This window comes from Musa acuminata, chromosome BXJ2-4 (assembly GCF_036884655.1).
Source record: "Musa acuminata AAA Group cultivar baxijiao chromosome BXJ2-4, Cavendish_Baxijiao_AAA, whole genome shotgun sequence".
NCBI lineage: Eukaryota > Viridiplantae > Streptophyta > Magnoliopsida > Zingiberales > Musaceae > Musa > Musa acuminata.
This window is the reverse complement of record NC_088341.1, coordinates 33,049,574-33,071,571: the sequence shown is the minus strand read 5'-3', so window position 1 is coordinate 33,071,571 and position 21,998 is coordinate 33,049,574. Positions and strand designations below refer to the sequence as shown.

The 21,998-nt window shown below is 38.2% G+C and overlaps 3 protein-coding genes across 3 annotated transcripts; 1 reads left to right on the top strand and 2 right to left on the bottom strand.

The window, feature by feature from the left end:
• Positions 1-5,565: 5,565 nt before the first annotated feature.
• Positions 5,566-13,095, bottom strand: LOC103976751 (ras-related protein RABF1). The gene is made up of 8 exons (XM_009392072.3): positions 12,937-13,095; positions 10,981-11,057; positions 9,662-9,745; positions 8,741-8,835; positions 8,427-8,532; positions 6,444-6,533; positions 6,259-6,345; positions 5,566-5,836 (listed from the first exon to the last, which is right to left on the bottom strand). The coding sequence occupies exons 1-8, from the start codon at positions 12,959-12,961 to the stop codon at positions 5,801-5,803; spliced, it is 600 nt and encodes a 199-aa protein (XP_009390347.1). The 5' UTR covers positions 12,962-13,095; the 3' UTR covers positions 5,566-5,800.
• Positions 13,096-16,902: 3,807 nt separating this feature from the next.
• LOC103977847 (heavy metal-associated isoprenylated plant protein 3) lies at positions 16,903-18,518 on the bottom strand. The gene is made up of 5 exons (XM_009393486.3): positions 18,404-18,518; positions 18,167-18,305; positions 17,835-18,046; positions 17,660-17,747; positions 16,903-17,464 (listed from the first exon to the last, which is right to left on the bottom strand). Exons 1-5 carry the CDS (start codon positions 18,410-18,412, stop codon positions 16,998-17,000), a joined length of 915 nt encoding a protein of 304 aa, XP_009391761.3. The 5' UTR covers positions 18,413-18,518; the 3' UTR covers positions 16,903-16,997.
• Positions 18,519-20,084: 1,566 nt separating this feature from the next.
• LOC103976759 (transcription factor MYB15-like) lies at positions 20,085-21,647 on the top strand. The gene is made up of 3 exons (XM_009392084.3): positions 20,085-20,385; positions 20,470-20,599; positions 20,748-21,647. Exons 1-3 carry the CDS (start codon positions 20,109-20,111, stop codon positions 21,343-21,345), a joined length of 1,005 nt encoding a protein of 334 aa, XP_009390359.2. The 5' UTR covers positions 20,085-20,108; the 3' UTR covers positions 21,346-21,647.
• Positions 21,648-21,998: the final 351 nt, after the last annotated feature.

Sequence of the window (21,998 nt, the reverse complement as noted above, 5' to 3'; positions counted from 1 at the left end):
AGAGAGGCAATTGTGAATATTCTTATTTTTATTCCATGAATGACCCAATTTTTGCCACATCATCATACTCATCCTCTTGATGGATTAAATATTATTCTAACATCATCTGATCTTTTTGATAAGATCATACTATTTCTTCAATAATATCCACTAGCAATGACTAGAAGCATCCCATCATTATAATGAGTATATATAGCTCAGTGCTCTATCCAATATTTTAGATGCATTCTTAGTTCAACAACTCTATGTGTGTGTGTGTTTTTTCTCAATTAACAATGGGCTAATGATGACCATATATATGAGTACAAGACTCAACCAATTCTCTTAAAGTAATGTACTCAGAGAATAAATCAATGAACAAAATGTTGTTAAGGCCATCTAAATCTTAAAATGTTGAATCAAAATAAGAATATTAATGTGGATGTATGAGAATATTTACAAATTAAAAAAAAATTACTCATGAACAAGCTAAGTGTAGTTTTTTTAGTAGAGGATAAAATGAAAAGAACAATTTAAGATGTTATATTCTAGAAGATCTATAAATATTATAGTTTAAAAGAGATGAAATAATTATTAGTATTAATTACCTAATGAGAGAAAAAACAAACTTAATAACTTTAAATACAACTATACATAAATATCCAAATCCTCTTAACTTTATTAGTAATTTTATTAATGATAAAAATAATCCACGTAATTGAATCCACTAATTACAATGGTAATTCTTTTTTAAAAAATAATCTATATAAAATAAGTTTCTTCTCAAAACTAATTGATATTGTTATCCAATATCAATTTGGAGCCCATCAAATCTTTTTTTACATCGATACGAGATGGTGCTAGAGAAAAGAGAAAGAGATTTCAGAATTATCTAATTTGAATCTGCATCAAACCTAGTAAATTTACGTTATGATTATGCTCGACAAAATCCCTCTAAAACTTAAGTAAGCTTTTAAGTTAATAGTCTCGATTGAATGACGAGTTTGTAAAAGTGAAATGTATTAGAGAATCAATCATTTTAGAGAACATATTTAAAAGGCTTTTATATTGAAAATATACGACTAGTGTACTTGAGGTCATAATTTAATACAAAAAATAATTACTTATCTTGTTTGATATTTGGTGTAATCATATTATACCAAAATTGAAGATATGATACAATCTTGAGTAGAGTTGAGAAAGAAGTCATATCGGCCGTATAATAATGAGGCGTCGATCACATGATATCGAAGTATCATTCACTTGGCATGAATGTTTTAGAACTTCTTCTTACATAATTATTCTCATATCACCAATGAATTAGGGTTTAGGTGACTTCTAATTTGCTTGGTCTACGTTGCTGATTTGGTAGATGGATCTACTATAAGAATGATGCTAGTTTAGTTAGGAAGGAAATAAAGTTACAATCTAAGTTATTATAGATCCAAATAATAAGAAGAGTGCCATAGAAGAGGTTATTGTGTTCCGAAATTATTGGTGTTTAGACAAGATGAGTCCAACGTCGATGTCCAATTCAACATCTTTGTGTGACATGTCCTACTGCATTATTAAGGATGGGTACAAACTTATTCGAGCCATGATGTTGAATTGATTTATATGTGTTCAAGCGCATCAAAGAAGGCCAACATGAATACGTTTTGGAAGGTGCCATTTTATCACGATTCAGAAATTGACCCATCCATTAATCATTTGATTTGTGCTCATCCAACGAGAGATCTCGGGACTACTTCGAGTGACCTACTAATTAACAAAATGAATCATCAATCATTACATCCGCTGACTATATTATCATAGACTTAATTGAATTAGTCTAACTTGTATAATATCTTACCGATCGATCGATAGGTAAGATGCGAAGAACAATAGGTTGAAGATGTTCTTGCGAAGGATCGATGAATTTTCATTAGATAATTTTGTTTCATGTCTGAAATGGACATTATAGCCGAGCTAATTAGTAGGTCTCATGTCTCTTCTTATCTTTATATTTCTTATTTTATCGATAAAAAAATCTATAAAATTAAAATATTAAAGAAAAAAGATTTTAATCATGTTTTGATGATTACAAGCGTACGATCTAACCTAACTTGAAAAAAGATCTTTGGGTAAACTAAATCAAATCGATGCTAAAGTTCAAGAGAGATAATATTGATATCATGATCGAGATGACGTTTATTTTATGTGGCCTATGCCTCGATTTCATGGGAAGCCACATTGAGAAGGTTTGACCAAATCGATTTAGACCGGACAAGATTTGACTCGCTGGTCCAGCTCCAACACGTGGACCGCTCATTCGATTGCCTATGGAGAACGCGAATCTTAAAGCATATCCATTCGGCTTTCTCCTCGCCAACCATATATCATGCATAGTCGATACAAGGACAAGTCATATATACTCTGCAAAAGAATGAGCATACAATAAAAGGAGTACCGCAATAATATTCATTTCTATACCTCGCTGCATGTTGTCGTTTAAGGTTGTTTATGTCAACCAGCTGAGGCCATTTAGAGAGAGAGAGAAGAAGATGGAGGGCATAGTTCAATGCAGTATTATAAGTTACTGTGAGAATGCAGCAGGGAGGTGCATATATGTATGATGTACTGCCTCCAACATCTCACTGCCAATCTCAATCATGGACCGCAAAGAAGGGCCAGCAAAGGGGTTGGAAGAGGAGAGTGGTGTTGGAGCTTGGAAGTGAGCTCGAGGAGCTCTCATTTTGGACGTAGTCACTGACAGCCATGTGCTCTTCCTCCCATGGCAGGTCTCTCTCTCTCTCTCTCACACACAATTATTTTAGGGTTTGTTCTCATGTGCTGCTGTGTCTTGTAATGACAGCCGAAGGAGCTTCTCTTGCATGGTGGTGGTGGTGGTGGTGGTGATCGCCGTTATCCATAAGTTGGAGACTTAGGAAGACGCCATAGACGATACAATAAATGCAAACATGTGGTTGTGGCGTACATCAAATCGTAGATAGTGCATATGTGGTTAGAGTGTACCACTATAGCTAAAATAGCCATTGTACTTGTTATTCTCATAATATGTTTCACATTCTCCTTCCTTCCATGTTTATGTTTCCCAACTAATAGCCTTAATTTACATTTCCTTGTATTAATCCATATCTTTTAGTTTGTATAATTAATTAGCTTCTTATCTTAAGTATTAATTTATTATGCTTGACACGAGTTTCTAGCACAAGCATCTATGAGAGACAATTTGCTAACTTTGCAACACATGACTCAGAATCGAATTAAGTCGTGCCTAAATGTATGAACACGAAATGTCATACATGGAGCAGACAAGGCACGATGTGATTCGTGTCACACGTGCCAACAACATGAGATAATTTTTTTGGTCTCATTAAGGATATATATTTATGACATAAAATAGCATAGTCATATATTATATCCAAAATCATATCAAATATCTTTTTCAATATGAATAATATATTTATAGTCATTGATAAATAATAAAGTCATGTCTCGACATATTACAAAATCGACTTGACATATTCATATTAATTAAAAAATATGTTTTTTGAATATCATATCGATGTGATATGTTAGATAGGCATTGGTTGAGCTTCACGAGTGTGGATTCATTGAAAATAATAATAATAATAATAATAATAATAATAATAATAATAAATTATTTATGCATTATATGAATTGATTGGTGTGAGATATTTGTGGAATGCCCGACAAAAAGGAGCGTATGAACAATCGGGGCGTGTCGCCTTCGATGACACCGCCGGCATCGATCGGATACTACTCCTCTCATCTGCCCCTCATTGAATGCCCACCAAATGCAACCAAACTCTCTGTCAACGCATCTGATCCGATCTCACTTTCCACCTACCATAGATCGTTGGGCCGTCCAGATTCATCCACGTATTCTCGTTCCGAGTCGACCTGGCGACATCACAAACTGCCCATCGGTTCCGTTTTCGAAAAAAGTCAACGTTGCCACGTCGGTTGACTTTTCGCCAGTTGACCATGCGAAGGAGTCGACAACACACCTACGTAGCTTGAAGACGAACCTGCTCTGCCGGTATACATGCGTTTACGTGGTGTGCGTATGGGATGATGTTATTGTTATGTTGAGGCGATGTCTACGTGGTGGGTTTGACGCTGAGAAAGAAGGGAGATGGGAGCAATTAAATGCAGTGCACGAGCATCATCACCTGCGTGGTCCGGAAGCTGATGGAAGAGCGAGAAAAAGGAGGGAGGGGGGGGGGGGATAGAGGAAGCGGCATCCTACGCTCACCACCGAGGGGGAGGGGATTCACGACAAAGTCCCGCACTTTGCCGGCTAGCGTTGAGCTGTGAGATCTCACTCCTGACCTGTCCTCACGAGTCTCTTTAAGACGCCCCTCTTCCCATCACTCTCTCCACGCCACCATCTCCACCACCTCTTCTTATACTCCTCCCCCTCTCCCACCCTCTGCAAACGCCAAGGCAGTGCCCACACCCCACCTCGTCCTCCACCCCAATGCCTACCTCGCTCGCCGTGCTGCTGCTGCTGCTCCTCCTCCTCTTCCTCGCGGTTCCGGTCGTGACGGCCGGCGTCGGGCGGTTCGAGCATCGCCACTACGTCACGTTCAGACCTCGCCACAGGGATCGGCGTTCCTTCAAGGGTGGTGGGGCGGAGGTGAGGGGCTGCAAGCCCAGGGGATTCCGGCCGCCGCCGTCCGCCCCGAGCCGGTACGTCAACTACAACACGCTGGGGTCGGCAATGTGCGATACGAGGGGGCACCGCAGGCCATGAAGCACGCACGCCAGAGGTAGCCGTCTGCTGTATATGGTTCTTCATAGTTAAAAAAGTATATGTGCTGTTTCCGTCGATGACTGGGAGATGATGGTTGATGTAAGTCTTCCGTTCCTACAAACAAAAACAAGAGTTACAGGTACTACTTTTATGAATGGAGTCTGCCCCTCCCTTCTCAATTACAGTAATAAAAAGAATATTTATTTATATTTTCCAAAAAAAATGGAAGGTGTATATATCCCACTAAAATAAAATGTTTTCATATTTATCTCTTTAAAGTTAAGTTTAGCACGTGTCCATCCATACATATGTCACTATGGTTCGACTGTCTGTACATTAGACTTCCTAAAATCTTATAAATAGTAAGATTATTTGATATATCTATATATTTATAGATATATATTTTTCTTCTATGTGATATCTAAGTGGAAGGAGTAGCATGTGATTTGTATTCTATTTTTGTTCTATGAAAAGATATTAAAAGTTATAATTATATCAATCATCATCATAATTATTTTCTTTAAATAATAATTTTTATTTATTATATTAAATAACGTACAAAACGCTTTCATAGTTGATATGATTCCTATCAACTATGCAACAGTGAATTAACCACGATTAAGCCTCTATTAGCGCAACACCCGTTATTATGATCATAGCAGCATTACTATACAACACTACACTTCCTTTGCCATGACATCATCCATCATCACTACCACCACCATCATAATAATCAGATTCCCCATCCCCACTATTATCACACTTTATCATTGCCAGTAAACATCCCTCGCATGATACATTGATTGATAAACTAAATTAATAGCTTTTTTTTTTTTATTGACGCAAATGTCACTAATGGATGGGGATACTGTAACCCAATTTTGGTGTGCCATTAGTTGTAAACGATGTGTCAGGCAGCAGAAGAACTAGAGACACGAGTACTACTACACAGGTATAATCATATACTATGATTTTACACAGTAATTAGGAATGTCAGGTGAGTCAGAAGAAGAAAGAATCAATCTCCAGACACGATAGTTAGGAAGATGTCCGAGGAAGCCTCTTTGCAATCTCCTGAAATAAGAAAAAAATGTTTGCTCAGAGAAAATAAATGTACAAATGCATTTTGCTGAAACATTGCATCCATCATTAAAGAGTTACATATACGTGAGATCAAAATATCATGCAAATAGAACAACAAATTACAGGTAAGTTAATCCAGAATCAAAGTCACCTTAGTTTTTTAAACTTCTTAGAAAAAAAAAAAGAAAAGAAAACAAGATTAGATTAGAAAAAAAGTACAAAAAGGCTCTCAAAGCATCAGGAGCTAAAAAAACCAAGTACCTAAGAATTTCATGAATTGTGATCATAGTAATTAAAAGCCAATAATTAAAAGGATAATCTCTCACAATCATCAAGCAGCTTCTCTGTTTTGTCATAATTAAAAGCCAATAAACTGGACATTAGTGCACCTAATCATATTACTACATGAATACCTGAAAGAGTTGATTGATGTTGTTAGCTGTCTTTGCTGATGTCTCGATGAAGAACATACCATTTTTCTCTGCATATTCCATAGCATCCTTCAAAATGAATGAAATGTCATCTCCTAGCACAGCCAAATATATATTGGTCAAAGCTAAGCAGATTCACAGGTTGCCAATTAGAAACCACTGCCTACCTGGGATGATACAGCCCTTTTTTCATGCAAATCAGCCTTATTACCCACCAAGGCCATGACGATGCCAGGACTTGCATGCTTTTGAAGTTCCTGTCAGACATATTTGAACTGATCAATCTGATCACCTAATATTAATTTTATACATAGAGGTAAGAGACAGCAAAGGCTACCCAGTGCAAGAGGCTCGGAAGTCTTACGAGGACCAGATATAAGCAGCCTAACTCCACTTCAGGAGATGCTATTTTGCATATCAATGTTCCTATTTAACACGCGCACACACACACAAAAGACTATGTTTGCCTAGGTAAGGTTGTGTACTACCTTGCCATCTATTTTGTTTCTCTTACAAAATAACTACTGAAAACTCAAAAACATATTTTATCATTGGATATTAATGGAAAACAGGATTCAACCTGGAGATTCTCCAAAAAAAACAATGCACATTTATAGTGGTTTTTCTACTACATGGTACCATCATTCAGTACAATAAATAGATTCCTTACAAGAGAAGGGAGAAAGCGGCTATTCCTAATCACTGAGAGTAATTCTCCTAAATGTTCTATCAACCTGACATCAGCAATAACCTGTTGGTGAATGAAGAAGTGTTCATATTACACATAATACACCACAATGTTTGAAACCTCTCTTGTGAGATCACATTATCATTATATATGGACCTGACATTCTAGAATGGAACTTTGCACTCACTATTGCTCAGAATTGCAAATATGTAGTATTAACAAAATTGGCATTCACCACTACAAGGGTGTTGAAAATTTAAATGAGGAAGGCATACATAGATGCACAAAAATAAGTTTAGTTTTCAAGTGGAGATGTCGTTACAAAAATTGGGAGAGAAGTCAAAAGATACGGAAGCCAAGAATGGTTAGCTAAAAAAAAGGTTGGCAAGTTGAGACCTCAGTGGAGACTTACCCAAAACACATGAAAGATTACAGACTCCAATTATTTAAAAAACTATTTTATCCATGAACATGCTGATGACTTGCTTCCAAGACTTGAAAGTTCATCTTATAGTTAATGATAGAACTTACAGTTTTATAGAGCAAATGTTGATAGATAACAACCTAGTTCTAGCATTTGAGGAAGTCTCAAGTGTAAGAGGCCACTGACCTTCAAATGAAATATTTAATTTATAATTATAATGAATCCTCATAAAAGATGTTAGACAATAAAAGCAAACAACATTATACGCAAAAAAAAAAAAAAAAAAAAAAAATCACAAACGCTAGGAATTTCTTGTGTATTTTTTTTTTCAATGATTCATTTAGAGTTTTCTCTTGTTCCCAAGGCTCAGATGAAGTAGGAACAACAAAAGAAAAGTCATTTCCCTCTGTAATAAATCTTAGTAACAATACAAAACTACTCTACCCAAGGATGACACTCTCAGCTGTTATGCATTTGCGGCACAGCCAGGTCCTACCCATGTCAACTCTCTTGCTATGTTAATTGCAGTAGTGCACTGATTGTTTTTATTTTTCTTATTGCAAAGGATAAGTGGTGAAAATGAGATTTGATCCAATAAGACCTTGTTAGTCAACATCGCTTAGTTAGCTGTTATCTTTGAAATATATCAAATGAGTTTTTGATCCCTCCTCAAAGAATCGAGTACACCACTATCACCAGATCAATGTTTAATAGTGACTGATTGTTATTTCTACATTATGTAAAAGCTCTGTAAGGTTAAATAATTTGCATTGGAAGGAGCCTTGTGCAGCACAGGTCTTCCCGTATGCTAGTTAAATTTGCACAAAAGGAAAAATGTAGCTAACATTATATGCCATTTTATCAGGTTTCCGTAGGCTGCAAGTTAATATCTCACTACATCTGTTGCATTTAAATCATTCCCAATACTCATGACATCCACTTAAACTTGAGGATTAATAAGCAGAACCCACAAAACCACAGAAAGAAGCAAAATTCCCATCCAGTAAAACCTAGTTAGATTTAAAAGATGCATGATACCTTGACCCAGTACTGTGCTTTTTTGAATGTTTCTTGACTTGTTATGTCATATACCACAACTGCAACAGCTGCTCCTCGATAGTAAAGAGGGGCCAGTGAAGCATACCTTGAAAAGAAAAAACATTCAAAAAATAATTATAAGTTATTATATATCATTTAATTGTGGTCATTAGACATCAGAAATAAAAACAGTAATATCATCCATATATTTCATGCATATATTTCACCTAACCACACTATAACATGTTTGATCCACAAAGGATTTTGGAACACTAGGAGCAGCAAATGACATTTTTGACAATTAAATTGTGCACCTCTCCTGTCCTGCTGTATCCCATATTTCAAACTTCACTATTGTGGAGTCCTCCAATGCCAATGTTTGTGATAAGAAGGAAGCACCAACAGTTACCTGAATGAACCTTATGAGAATCAACATATATCAAAAGGAACCACTTGGGCACATGCTGTAGGATGAAAGAAATTAAAACGAGAAAACAGGGGTACTAAAAAATATATATATTAAGTCACATTGATGGTGCAATAACTTAGAAAAAAGAAAGAATTTATGTTTCCAACCACTTGTGGTTAGCTAATAAATCTATTGTTGCACTTCTATTTTGTTAAGATTAAAATCCTCAAGTAATCCAAACATTTTGTCCATGTCTTCTTTGGCCTTTCACTCTATAGGAATCTCTATCTTGAATTATTTCTGGTAGCTCATCAACAATATGATTGAACTGCCTTAATTGGTATTCCTTCAGCCTCTATTGATATTTATTCTTAGTTCTTAAGTGACTGTAATAACTTCTTGTACCATCTTTCCTTGTAACACCGATGATCCATCTCAGGAACATCTTTTCAAATACATGGAATTTTCTTATCTAGTGCTTCCTAATTGTTCAACATTCTAACTCATAAAACATAATGATCTCATAAGCAACGTACAAAATTTGTTAAATTAGAGAGATTCTTGAACAATGAGAATGCACTTTGCAGGAGATGCAACCTCTCTATTTTTAACTGTCTTGTTATCTTATATGATGAATTATTTTCTTCAACCTGCCTTATTGAATAATACGCCTAAGGATCCAATAGTTACTACTATTAGGTTCAAAAATAAAATTCAAAGCCTAATGTTACAAATGTATTCAATATGTGATGGAACTGTCAATACAGGCAGAAAAGTACATCAACATACCCAGAATTGTTAGATATCTATTTAGATAAAGCATTACCTTTGAAGTAGGATCAAATTGGCCACGAACAAACCGAAGGACTATGCAGCTTTTACCAACACCAGAATCACCCAACAATACCAACTGCAAAGACAGAGACAACACTAGTATCAAAATCAGTTAGCTGGAGCAAGCACATTTCAGACAAAGGTTTGCCTAACTTTTTTTTTTGAAAATTATAAACCAATAATTCAAAAATGGAAATGGTAAACTATAAACCAATAATTCAAAAATGGAAATGGTAAACTCTCAACTAGCAAGGTCAACAGGCTGCATAATCTAAAAATTTCTTTGCTTCCAGTATTTGCTTATGCCCTCAGAATTATGCAAATAAATCAATAAAGGTTACACACAAATAAGCAAATCCATATTGCAGAAAATGGTAGACTCATGAACGCATGAAAACTCATGTGTATATAAGCAATACAATCAACATAGGCAGTGTCATAGCTCCATCATTCAACTGTGTTAAGAAACACACTAAATCTGTATACATATAGAAATTACTGATCTTACAGAAGCACTATACCCTTGTTATCTGAGTAGGAAAACTTAAAATTGAATCTCAGAGCACACAAGGGAGATAAGGGAGCCAAACAAGAAGATAATGCAGTTTGGCTTATTGAATATCTCTGACCGATAAATTGAGGCCAATTTACATTAATTACACACTGAACTATGATAACTCCATTTTAGGAAGCAGCTATTTTTGCCAGGAATAAAATTGACAAAAGAAAATTAGGATCAAAAACTTCAAAATGTTGTTTTGTTTGTTTAAAATAAAAATGTCAGATCAAAACTCAAGTTTCAAGGAACTCCGGCAGCAAATCAAGTTTCTGTTGTCATGAAAGTAAATCTTGAGTTGGTTCAATTAGAATCATTTTACCTCTGATAAGGTCATCTATATGTAAACACAGAGACTTTGAATTTGCTTACTCTATCCGTATCGGATACATGTCACACATAACAATTGTAAGATGTTCTTGAATGTGTGTTGAATATTTCCTTAAAATATCTAAATTTTAGACAAACAATGGTGCTCTTTTATGTCACAATGAAATATGATAAGCTACAACAACAAAGAAATAAGAAATACACCAAAACAGCAATTAACTGTTCAGATTCTCCAAGTTAAAAACAAGGATTTACTTGTCATAATACATGTGTGCTGATATTGATCAGTACAGACAAGTCAAAAAATTTCATGTAACAATATTCTCAAGATATGATCAGTAGGAACAGACCAGTAATATCAAAACAAATAACAGGATACATGGAATAATGTTGGTATAACAGGATAGGAACCACATATAGCATACCTTAACACGAATGTTCTTTGAATCAGTGGCCATTGAGTTTTCACTATTCAAACCATCCAACCTTCCAGCATTTCTATCTGATTATCACCAAAAGATGACATTCTAATTACTTACACTATCTCGAAAGTACAAAATCCATCATTTAATTCTCTATCTTAAATATGGCAACAAAAACAGCAACAAAAAAACATTTAATTCTGAAGATATGCTTTACATCGAAACACAAATATCTACTCACATGAAGAAGTTGAAGAACCTCCTTCCATGTTGGGTTGACAAAAACCGAATAGGATATAGTAATCATATAATGACAGTGCCATAAGTGCTAGCATACTAATGGATTATATATAAGAATCATAAACATAACCTTGTGAAAGATGGCTCAAACTAAGCACTCTGCATTTTGTAAGACCATTGTTCGAGACATAAGCATTAAACTGGATATTGTGATATCTATTGTTTTGACTATAATTTTCTTTATTTAATGGGAAAAACCCTTATGCTACATCAATATGTTGCCATCTAAAACTGCCAAATGATATAGTAAGCACCATAATTCATATGGTTTTGAAAGAATGAATTCACAAACTTTGATAATATAAAAATGTTCATTCAGCTCTTGTTGAAGAAACAGAGAAAAAAGGAATACACATCACTTCGTACAAGAAACTCTAAAAGTGCCTCTACCATGGTGTGAAGTTGAAACTCATCTTTCTCATTCTGAATTCAAAAAAGTTATTTTTCACAAAGTTATAGATGTTGCATTTAAAGAGTATTTGAAAAAAGTGAAGTCCACCAAATTTTCTCACCTCATAGTAAGGACTTGGCAGATGAGTTCGTATAACCAATTAGTTAAATATGCCTTCTATGATAAGTGTCCCAAAAGAAAATTAATCAAGGAACAATAACTACATAGCATAGAATACTATTAAACCAATCTTCAGATGTAGACTATGTTAGTTTATCCTTACTAAGAACACAGATCTCATGATCAAAGTGCTATCAAGCATAATTTTCTCATTCTCCCCAACCACCACCACAACATTTCTGGCAACTTTTACCAAATCCAGCAACCTTACTATGACCTGAAATAGACATGCCTGCTAACTAAATGAATTCCTGGTGCCTCATCACCTACCCTTCTTTCCTTCTCTCACTTTCTCCTCACTCTCTGGTTGGCATGCCTCAGAGCCATATGATTCCTTAATACCTTAGCAACTAGACCCTTCATCGGCCCTCTACCAAAATTCTGCATCTAACTAATAATACCTATAGAAACTCTCAAATTTCCAAATATGATAAAAAAGTTCTGATAATTTAATAGATTATATAGATTAAAACTGTAAGCCCATTACAATCAGAAAGCTATATCACTAGCACTTCATAAGAACCACATGCACGAGGCCTGCATAATCTTATCGAAATGATCATCAAATGGATCCTTAATTGCCATAAAACTCTGGTTACACAAAAAGTGTTTTTCTTATGCCTGGAAACACATTAATACATCTCGCCACCAGGACTTTGCATTTTGAGCTCCATCGCAGCCCAGCAACATGAGATGCATACCACCATCAATATGACTATCCCACTAGGCAGCTTCTCTCACGAATCAAGCAACACAACGGCATTGAAGGAAACAGTTTGGATCCTTCTGGCATTGAATCGATTATAGATCGGATAGCTAACCTTATGTAACAAAGATCACGAACATACCTACAGCCGTATCAAGATGGCGAAAAGAAAACAAAATACCAAGAAAGGGATTCGGATAATCAATTATTGAAAGAATGGCACTCCTATCTTTCACACAACAAGGATCGACAAGAAATTATGGTACAAAGACGATCCTACCTGAGAATCGAAGACATGGAGCAATCAACAAAGGGTAAAGACGGAGAACGATAGATCAAACCCTAAGAAAGGAGGAAGGGAAAGGAAGAAGGGATTGGGGACCTGCAAGAGAGGAGGAGCACCCCATCTGTGGGAGAGACGATGCCGGGCGCCCGTGTTCGACGGAACAGGAATCCCAAACGACTAGACCACTGGGTTTGGCTCGGCCGGGTCGACAGAGAGTAGTATGTGCGAGATCGAGGGCGGTTAGAAGAAGTCGGAGCAGGTAGAACGGGATGTGCATGCTTTGAGATTCGTGAACGATCGATGCGTGCTCCTATCCTTTCCCACGTTTAAAATCCCAACATGGCTTCATGAGGCCGTCGACATACCATCCATACCACATTCTGGAAACATTGACTTCGACTAAATGGGCCCAACAGCCAAGCATGGTAAACCCATCACATGACGATGAAGATGAGGATGCATGACGACCCACATGCCATCCAATGTCGGCTTCCGGGTCGAACAAATGAACTCGCCCGTTAAAATCTACATCCGAAACCCGTTAATATGCAGGGGAAACTGGGGCGGTGATGGATGCATGTCCTCAATTGCCAAGAGGGGCCCGGTGGTGCTGCCATTTCCACCACCCATTTTGGTGGGGCCGCCACCACTATGAGTTATACAAGACGTGGCCCGGTTTCGACTCAGCAGTTTGACTGGTTCAAATCTAGTAAAGAAACTATCAGGAAATTCGACACTAATAATAATTAATAATTTTATAATAATTATTATTTTTTTATTATTTTTAGATGTATCAATTATATTCGTGAACATGAATATATATATATATATATATATAAAGATAAATATAAAAATTATTAATGTATAAATTTATTTAGATGTATCTATATTTATTTAATTATTGTTATATTCGGTTACATTTATATTTAAATATATTTATATCTGAATATTATTATATGTGTCAATCATGTGTGATTTGGTTTCAAATCGAAGCTAAGGACAACAATAACAAGATCAAATCGTTAATATTATTTTCGGGAAATGTATACATTTGGCTCAAAGCATGTGGCATGTTTGTGTGGCTCTTCATCGTTGACCTTATATGGTGGTGGTGACATGGGACCGATAATTTGACATCACATGTCAGAAGTCAACACCAAATAGTAATTGGTGTGGTTTCGAAGTTTCTTTTCGAATCTCGAACGTCCTACTCTTATGGCAGTGCAGTAATGGCCTGATAAGAAGGTACTAATGTCTTTTAATTGCACCGTTAGCATTAGCAACATTATCTTTAAGCTTATCTTAGGGGCACTAAGTGCCATATAACACTTGTTGTTGCTACCATTCTTGTTTGCATTTTGAATGAGTAGAGAGATGAGATGAGCCACGAAATGGGTTTTAGAAGGCCAACAACAATAAAAATAGCACCAATGAGATAATTGAAATGTTCTTCCAATCAATTACCAGTTCACTGAAAACTTATCGCCCTCACTTCATTCTTCGATCATGAGTGGATGAAGAAATATATATGTATATATGTTCTTTCAAGTTGGCTGCCTTCCACGGTAACATTTTCTGAAGAAAACATATGCAGAAAAGACACTTCCAGGGAGGGAGATGGTTATGAACTCCAAACCATACGAGTTAGAGGAAGTGGTGGTGGTGGAGAAGAGGAGGTAAAGATGATGAACACACATCATGTTCATCCAATCTCATGGCATGACAGAAAGACTAAAGAAGACCTTTGGAGCTTTCTTATGCATTTGGATTTGAGGTGTGAAGGAACAGCAATGCTACAGCAGCTTTGCAGGAGTGAGGGGGGAGGAGGATAAGCTTTTCTTTCTTTCTTCTTTCTCTTTCCACATGATTGCCTGATGCTAACTTCCATGAAGCATCCTCCACATAAAGAAGGAAAGAATGATCTCCTCCTTCCACTTTCTACCTTGACATCCCTACAAATATTCTGTAAGGTCAGGGACCATCACATGATCCTGTGGTGGACTTCCGCTGACTAGAATGTGAGGGTGGGGAGGGATTCGATTCGATGGTACGAAGAAACATATGACATCAAAATTAATCATCACATTTTTAAGAGGCAGATTTAGATGAATACAATATGAACATGTGATTTTTGTAACAAAAAAACGTTTTTCTTTTTAAAAATTTTAAAATAATATTTATTAATTTTAAAATTTATATTTGATGTCTTTATTTTTTTAAATATCTAAAATACCTATCGCCAATCGCCAATGTCTCTTTTTTCATTCATCACATAGTGATGTTTTTTATTATCGTCACATCCTATTTCAGGTATGAGTTATCAAGTGCCTCGAAGTTGTCTCGCTTCCGTAAGATCTTATCGTTTCCACCTCGTCGTGATTACCTTCGCTCCATCGGAAAGTCTTGTCATTTCGATCATGTTGCTTTCATCCTATGGTGGTCATCTCTTTACATCTATTATTTCAACCTTATCATTATTCTCTATCCATCATTCTCGAGAATGAGGTATTGCCGACGGTAAGGAGGAGCATATAGGACATCAAAGGAAAATGAAGACAACAACCGATAAATATGATAGGCCTCATTTAGAAAAAAAAAAAAAACGAGCAGCATTTTTAAAGAAATCCCCTTGTTTAAAATGGGTTTGTATTAATGGATATAGAGAATAAAATGGGTTTATAATGCTGGTGGAACTCTTGTTGATCATTGGATTGGGATTAAAACCCTTACAAGTAGAGGAACTTGTAATGCAAATGAAAATTCCACACCCACAAATTTAACTAATCATAACTATTCTTGCACATGTAATTCTTGATTTTATTTTTTTACTAAAATTATAAATTTTCTTTTTGTGACAAGTGTTTAACTTTGTAGAAACTAACGTTACATCTTATACAATGCTTTATTTTTTTTTCCTATACAACAAGTGAATAAGTCAATTAATGTCGAGAATAATTTTATTTAATTCGAAAAATATTCATGAACAAGAAAATAAATTGCAAAAAATCATCATCCAAACGAAGAATCATCGAGTAAATAATTGAAGATTTTCTCAAAATTTTGATGAAAACAATACTCGAGAATTTTTCTTTTTCATCCAATAATATTCATTAAGGATTAAGAGAGATATTGCTGATGATGTTGGAGTTCAACTAATTTGATGTATCATTCAATAAAGACAATAAAATTTTTTGGTTAATTTGATGCTCCATCACAAAAAGCCACGCCAATAACAATCTCGACCGGTTTCATATCTTTTTCTATCACTTGACATGTCCTAATATTTTGTTCATCTTGTGTCGGCTATTCTACAAACTTCAACGATTGGTTGCTCAAAGAAATTGAACTCTGTCGGTCCACTAATTGCTCGACATGCAATTCTCGTAAAATTGACCTCTGTAAAGTATTTTTCAAGGGAAGAAATTAATAAAAAAAGAATTTACGTTATATATATATATTAATTATTCTCATATCACTGCATCATCTAATCACCCACTGTGATCACTCCCACCCCACTTCCTTGTCTCATGTACAAACCAAACAACATTTAAAAGATATCAAATCATACGATTTTTATTGATTACTATGGTCCCAGTGGAGGCTGGTAGGTAGTGTGCACTGTACTGATCCCATCAATGGTTGGTGCACACACATTTCCAATGCGTGCCCATCTTTCTCATGCTTTGATGGATGATGTATAAACAATGACAGGGAAGATAGTAATAATTAAGATTTATCATTAAAAGATTCTTTATCCTCTTCATGACAAGCAAACTTCCAAAGAGCACTAGAAAACCTGCCTAAGATCCTTCCCTACTCATCTCTCATCACATACAACAACAATAATATTAAAAGAAGTTGACACGTAACAAGAGCTGATTCAGCATTTGGTGTATCTCCTGAAGCTTCGCTGCATCATAAGTCGTCCGGTAACATCAAACCATCCTAATTGGAGACTTTATTCCTAAAGTTGGACATATTTCACATCACCACTTCACTTCCTCGATCACTGGATTCCAATATATATATATATATATATTAGTAATTAAGTAAACAAAAACCAAACGAAAAGATTTGTTCGCTTTTTTTTACTCTTCCCAATTTACATTTCTTGTTTACATAAGCTGCTGCGAAAATGTACGACGAACACGTGTCGGTCACATGATAGAGCAGGCGTTGGGGTTCTCGTCGCTAAAGAACTGTGGTGGGTGAATCATCTCCACACGGTAACCATAACCTCCGTAGCCCCCGAACGGCGGCCCGTAGTAATCCATCTTGTTCGCCTCCACCACCGTCGTCGTCGTCTCTTTCTTTCCCACTTCCTTTTTCTCCTCCTTATCGCCGCTGCCATCGCCTCCCTTCTCCTTTTTCTCCCCTTTGCTGTCGCCTCCCTTCTCCTTCTTCTCCTCGCCACCGTCGCCGGCCTTCTCCTTCTTCTCCCCTCCACCGCCGGCCGCCTTCTCCTTCTTGACCTCGCCGCCTCCGCCCTCGTCCTTCTTCGCCGGGAGGATCTCGACGCCGCGCTTCAGGCGTTCCTTGAGGACGGTGACGAGGGACTTCACGTCCATGGTGCCCTTTACGGTGACCAGATCCTTCGCCGCGTCCACGGTCACCTCCTCCACGCCTGAGGGTAATTTTGTCAATCCACACCGCAAAAATAACACAAACCTCCAACGCGCGCAAGTCGATGAATGCCGCGACGATTTCCAACCGTCGGATGAGAACCGACGCTCCCATCCGACGGTTGGAAAACGGCATCCACATCAAACTGATACAAGAAAAATCAGATAACTGGGGAGAATTAATTGATTTATTTTACCTTTAATTTTGTAGATGTTTCTTTTGATTCTTCGGATGCAGCCATCGCAGTGCAGGCGAATCTTGAGCACCGCCGTCGAGACGGCACTCTATCGGTCGTTCCACAGACAGATTAGAAGAAACGAATTAGTACGACGAAACGGTGATCGAACTCGATCTGTGGATGGATTGCTGACCGGTTTGGGCTTCTTGTCGTCCGATGATTTCTTCTGGCCTTCGTCCTTCTTCTTGTCGTCGTCCTTGGACTTCTTGGGAGGGTCTTTGGGGGAGATGATGTCGACCATCTTGTGGGTCTTGGCTTCCAGGAACTCCTTGAGCTTCCACGGGTCCACCTTCCCGATCGCCTTCAACTTGTTGTTCGCGGCATCCACGACCACCGCTTTCACCCCTGCAAACACGCGATCGTTGTAGTGGATGATTAGTCCTCGTCGCTCACAGAGAGAATCGGCTCAATTCAACTCGATTTCAATTTCAAGGACGAAATCGAGGGTGGAAAGACGAGCATTACCTTCGAACCCCTTGACGGCCTTGCGGACCTTGAGAGCACAGCCCTCGCAGTGCATGTCGAGCTTCACCTCCACGGCTTCCTCCTCCTCCTTCTTCTCCCCTCCTCCCTTCTTCTCCACATCCCCCTTCTTCTCCTTCTCCTGCCATTGTCACAGCAAATCAATTGAGCAAACAAAACCATGAAAACAGAGAAGCAGCTGAGAGCAGAAACGGCAGAAGAAGAAAAGCCCCGCCTCACCTCACCCATGGCCTTCGCCTCTGCTCGAAGTCTCCCTTCTCCCTTTCCGATCTCTATCCGATTCAGAATGTGGAGGGCAGCGATCGGCAGCACACTATATAAAGAAACGTCACTTGAAATCGGATCCGGAGCCGGATCCGAACTTCTTATACCTAACATTTTCCTCTCTTCGGTCATGTATGCATCATCCTCATCATCATGATCATCATCAACATCAACAAACAACCATGTCATGGGATGACCATCGGGTTTTCCCAAGTGCGGTGCACGTGGCACAAGTGAACAAGGAATTCACGAAATGACGGAAACGCCCCTCATGGCTGTAACGGGTTGCGACAACGGAAGACGTGCCCTTACCCACCTGCTACGTGCCCGTATTGGCCCACCATGACAAAAGGAAACGTGGCCATGCGGGCCCCTGTGGGCCTTCCTGACACGATGGCGGGTAGGGTGTGGACGTGTAAGAGACCGGTTGCGGTTGTCGGTGGGTGGAGAAAGTGACCGCCACGTGACTCCCACGTGAAAAGAAGTTTCCAGACATCGTCCCCATTTTTAAAGCAAACATTTGGCTTTATATATATATATATATATATATATATATATAATGTTGCTCTATTTAGTTGATAGCAACGAAGATTAATCTATTTGTTTTGTATCCTCAATCATACGTCTTCGGTGAAGTCTCACCGTGCAACAACTGCAGACTTGACTTGGGTTGGGAGGTCTTCTACCTCATCAAAGACTAGTACCTCCACGAAAAGAAGGATCAAGTAAAAGTCTTCCACCACCTATCTGTGAACATGCAGTGTTGAAGCTGTGGTGGCAAAACCAGATCAATCATGAATTCATGAGCATTTGCAGTTGAAACTAATCGTTGATGTGTTCTAAGGAGTTCTATAAGATTTATTCCACGTGGACTTGATAAGACTCTCTTCCCCAATTATATTTATTACATGTATTATGGCGCAAGATATGACATCAGTTAGATTCTCCTTTCATGGAACCTTTAACCTTTTCACAAGTTCTCAGAGGGAGTAGAATTGCACTGCGATTCCAAGGAGAGATGCTGGAAGACGACAGTGACCTGCGGATTGTTTAAGCTATCATTGCAGCATAAACTAAAGTCACTAGAAAAGTTCACATACAAAACGATCAACAGCTGCTTCATGCACAGTGCTTCACTTGACTCTTAAGCTTTTACCACTGCGGCAGATGCAAGCACGCATATGCAAGTTTCAAGCTTCAAAGCCAAACAGTAGCAGAATCAAACCAAGGAGGCCATTGTTGTACGAAATGTCATAACCTAATCGATCCAGTTCAGGGTTGTACACAGTTCACAAGCCCACATGCAGCTGTATCAGGTTGGGTCTCGTCACCCAGCCTACTTCTTCTTCTCCATCACCTATGCTCTTGACCTACTGTTTGGCCATGGGAAGACGTCATTAGAAAATTAGTTCTCAAGCAAAATCCCCACCCTCCAGCCATCTCTTTCACTCTCTTTCACTCGCTCCTCACTCTTCCAGATAGACTTTTTCATCCCGGAAAACGAAACAGGATCTGAATTTTTAGAGAGAGAGAGAGAGAGAGAGAGGGAAGCCCTGGTAAGTACAGGTATGGCCTTAATATGAAAGATGGTAAGTTACTGTAGAGAGGTTCGAAATGATGGAAACCAGACAGGCTAACCTTTGACTTTCTTACAACTTCCATGTCTTATTTCAGTTCAGTCTCTTGCTTTCTGTGTTGTTGTCTCTCTCCTCAGAGGCTGTATCTCGAGCGTCACCAGCTGCAACTTGCAACCTCATACTGGTGTAATACAAGCGAGAAGTTCCTCCTTGGGTTTGGGGATATGGGGAGGGCTCCATGCTGTGACAAGGCTAACGTGAAGAAGGGTCCTTGGTCACCTGAGGAGGACTCCAAGCTGAAGGAGTTCATAGAGAAGCATGGCACCGGTGGGAATTGGATCGCTCTCCCTCATAAAGCAGGTAAGATACATAGATTGGATTTGTGCCCTTTTTCTTTCCCTCGAAGTTGTGGTTGTTCGATTGTTGTTTTGGTGATTTTGGCAGGGCTGAAGAGATGTGGGAAGAGTTGCAGACTTCGATGGCTCAACTACCTGAGGCCCAACATAAAACATGGGGAGTTCTCAGAAGAAGAAGACAGAATCATCTGCAGCCTCTTCGCCACCATTGGAAGCAGGTTTGAAGCATCCTTCTTCACTTCTCTGTTGATTCTCCTCGATAAGGAAGAGAGAAACCCCCATTTGTGTGCTTGCACGAAGAGAAGTATCTCATCCGTACTGTCCGCCTATGCCCATGATCTTAATGGCGAAGCCAACGTAGTGCAGGTGGTCTGTCATCGCTTCCCAGCTCCCAGGCAGGACGGACAATGACATCAAGAACCACTGGAACACCAAGCTCAAGAAGAAACTCCTCGGAATCGCTCCTTCCCAAAGGAAACCACGTCCACAGAAACAACACCAGCCTTTCTTCCCTTCACCATCCTCGCCACCACAAGCTGGCTTTTACACCGCTCCAAAACCCTTCCTCACTGAAGAAGAAGAAGGCTTTCCTGCAACCTCCCATGACATGTGGAAGTCCTTCCCCACCGCCGCGATCTCTAGTGATCTCTTGCAGGTTCCATATCATCAGCATCATACGATCACCTTCAGCTCATCTGATGGCAGCTGCACTCGGTTCAGCGATGTCAAAGATGGACTAGAAGATATCTATGGTGCTATGGAAGGGAACAAACTGTTTCTTGAAAGAGGGTGTCAGGTAGATAACAATGGACCGGAATACAACCATGAGGAGATCAAGCAGCTTCTGATCTCTACCTTTGGGTACTGCAACAATGGCAGCATGAACAACAACCCTATAGCCAATACGTTTCTGACTGCAAACATGAAAAGGTCAGATCTTGATGATGAATATGTTTCCCTGTGAATCCATGCATCATTCACGATACAACCAATGTCTCAAAGCATCTGGAATCAAGACAACTGGATTTTGTATGTGGGCATGGCATTAAACTCCGTGCAACTTCCTGATATAAGAAAGGTCGATGTCTGCTGATCCAAATCTGCAGTTGCTTGAGACAAAGGGCTGCTGAGGATTAGTTTAAGGGTCACATGGACATATAAGTCAGAATCAGTAATTAAGAGCTTGACAGAGTGCAACTAAGATTAGATTCTTGTTGGACTTTGTACTATGTTGAGTTACTCAGTTGTAGAGCTTTTGATGTTTTCCTTCTTTTTCTTTCGTCCTCAATCAATGTGTTGCAAGCAAAGACAGATGCCATTGACTCAAATCTCACTGACTTAGGACATAAAGCACATCCCAATGCAAGCCCTAAATGAAACCTAAGAACGAAAGCAGATGAAAACATCATAATACCAGCGGATGTTAAAAAAGCTAATTCAAATCTACCCATTATAAGTTTTAGTAGAAAAAAAATTACATTAATTTTAAAAGATGAAACAAGAATGCACTATATATATATATATATATAGTAGATGTTATATACAGATTATTGATAAGATTAATTCAAATAGTTAAGATTAGATAAAAATAAAAGATAATGATTTAGATTAAGATAA

What these genes read in the sequence shown, in the direction of transcription:
- LOC103977847 (XM_009393486.3), bottom strand. An exon ending in GGCCGTCAAGGGGTTCGAAG is followed by an intron (nt 18,047 to 18,166) that starts GTAATGCTCGTC and finishes GCGTGTTTGCAG; the next exon opens with GGGTGAAAGCGGTGGTCGTG. An exon ending in ACGACAAGAAGCCCAAACCG is followed by an intron (nt 17,748 to 17,834) that starts GTCAGCAATCCA and finishes AACGACCGATAG; the next exon opens with AGTGCCGTCTCGACGGCGGT.
- LOC103976751 (XM_009392072.3), bottom strand. Translation starts at nt 12,961, where the DNA reads ATGGGGTGCTCCTCCTCTCTTGCAG. An exon ending in GATACAGCAGGACAGGAGAG is followed by an intron (nt 8,533 to 8,740) that starts GTGCACAATTTA and finishes TTTCTTTTCAAG; the next exon opens with GTATGCTTCACTGGCCCCTC. An exon ending in AAGCACAGTACTGGGTCAAG is followed by an intron (nt 6,534 to 8,426) that starts GTATCATGCATC and finishes TATGTCTGACAG; the next exon opens with GAACTTCAAAAGCATGCAAG.
- LOC103976759 (XM_009392084.3), top strand. Translation starts at nt 20,109, where the DNA reads ATGTCTTATTTCAGTTCAGTCTCTTGCTTTCTGTGTTGTTGTCTCTCT. An exon ending in CGCTCTCCCTCATAAAGCAG is followed by an intron (nt 20,386 to 20,469) that starts GTAAGATACATA and finishes TGATTTTGGCAG; the next exon opens with GGCTGAAGAGATGTGGGAAG. An exon ending in TTCGCCACCATTGGAAGCAG is followed by an intron (nt 20,600 to 20,747) that starts GTTTGAAGCATC and finishes AACGTAGTGCAG; the next exon opens with GTGGTCTGTCATCGCTTCCC.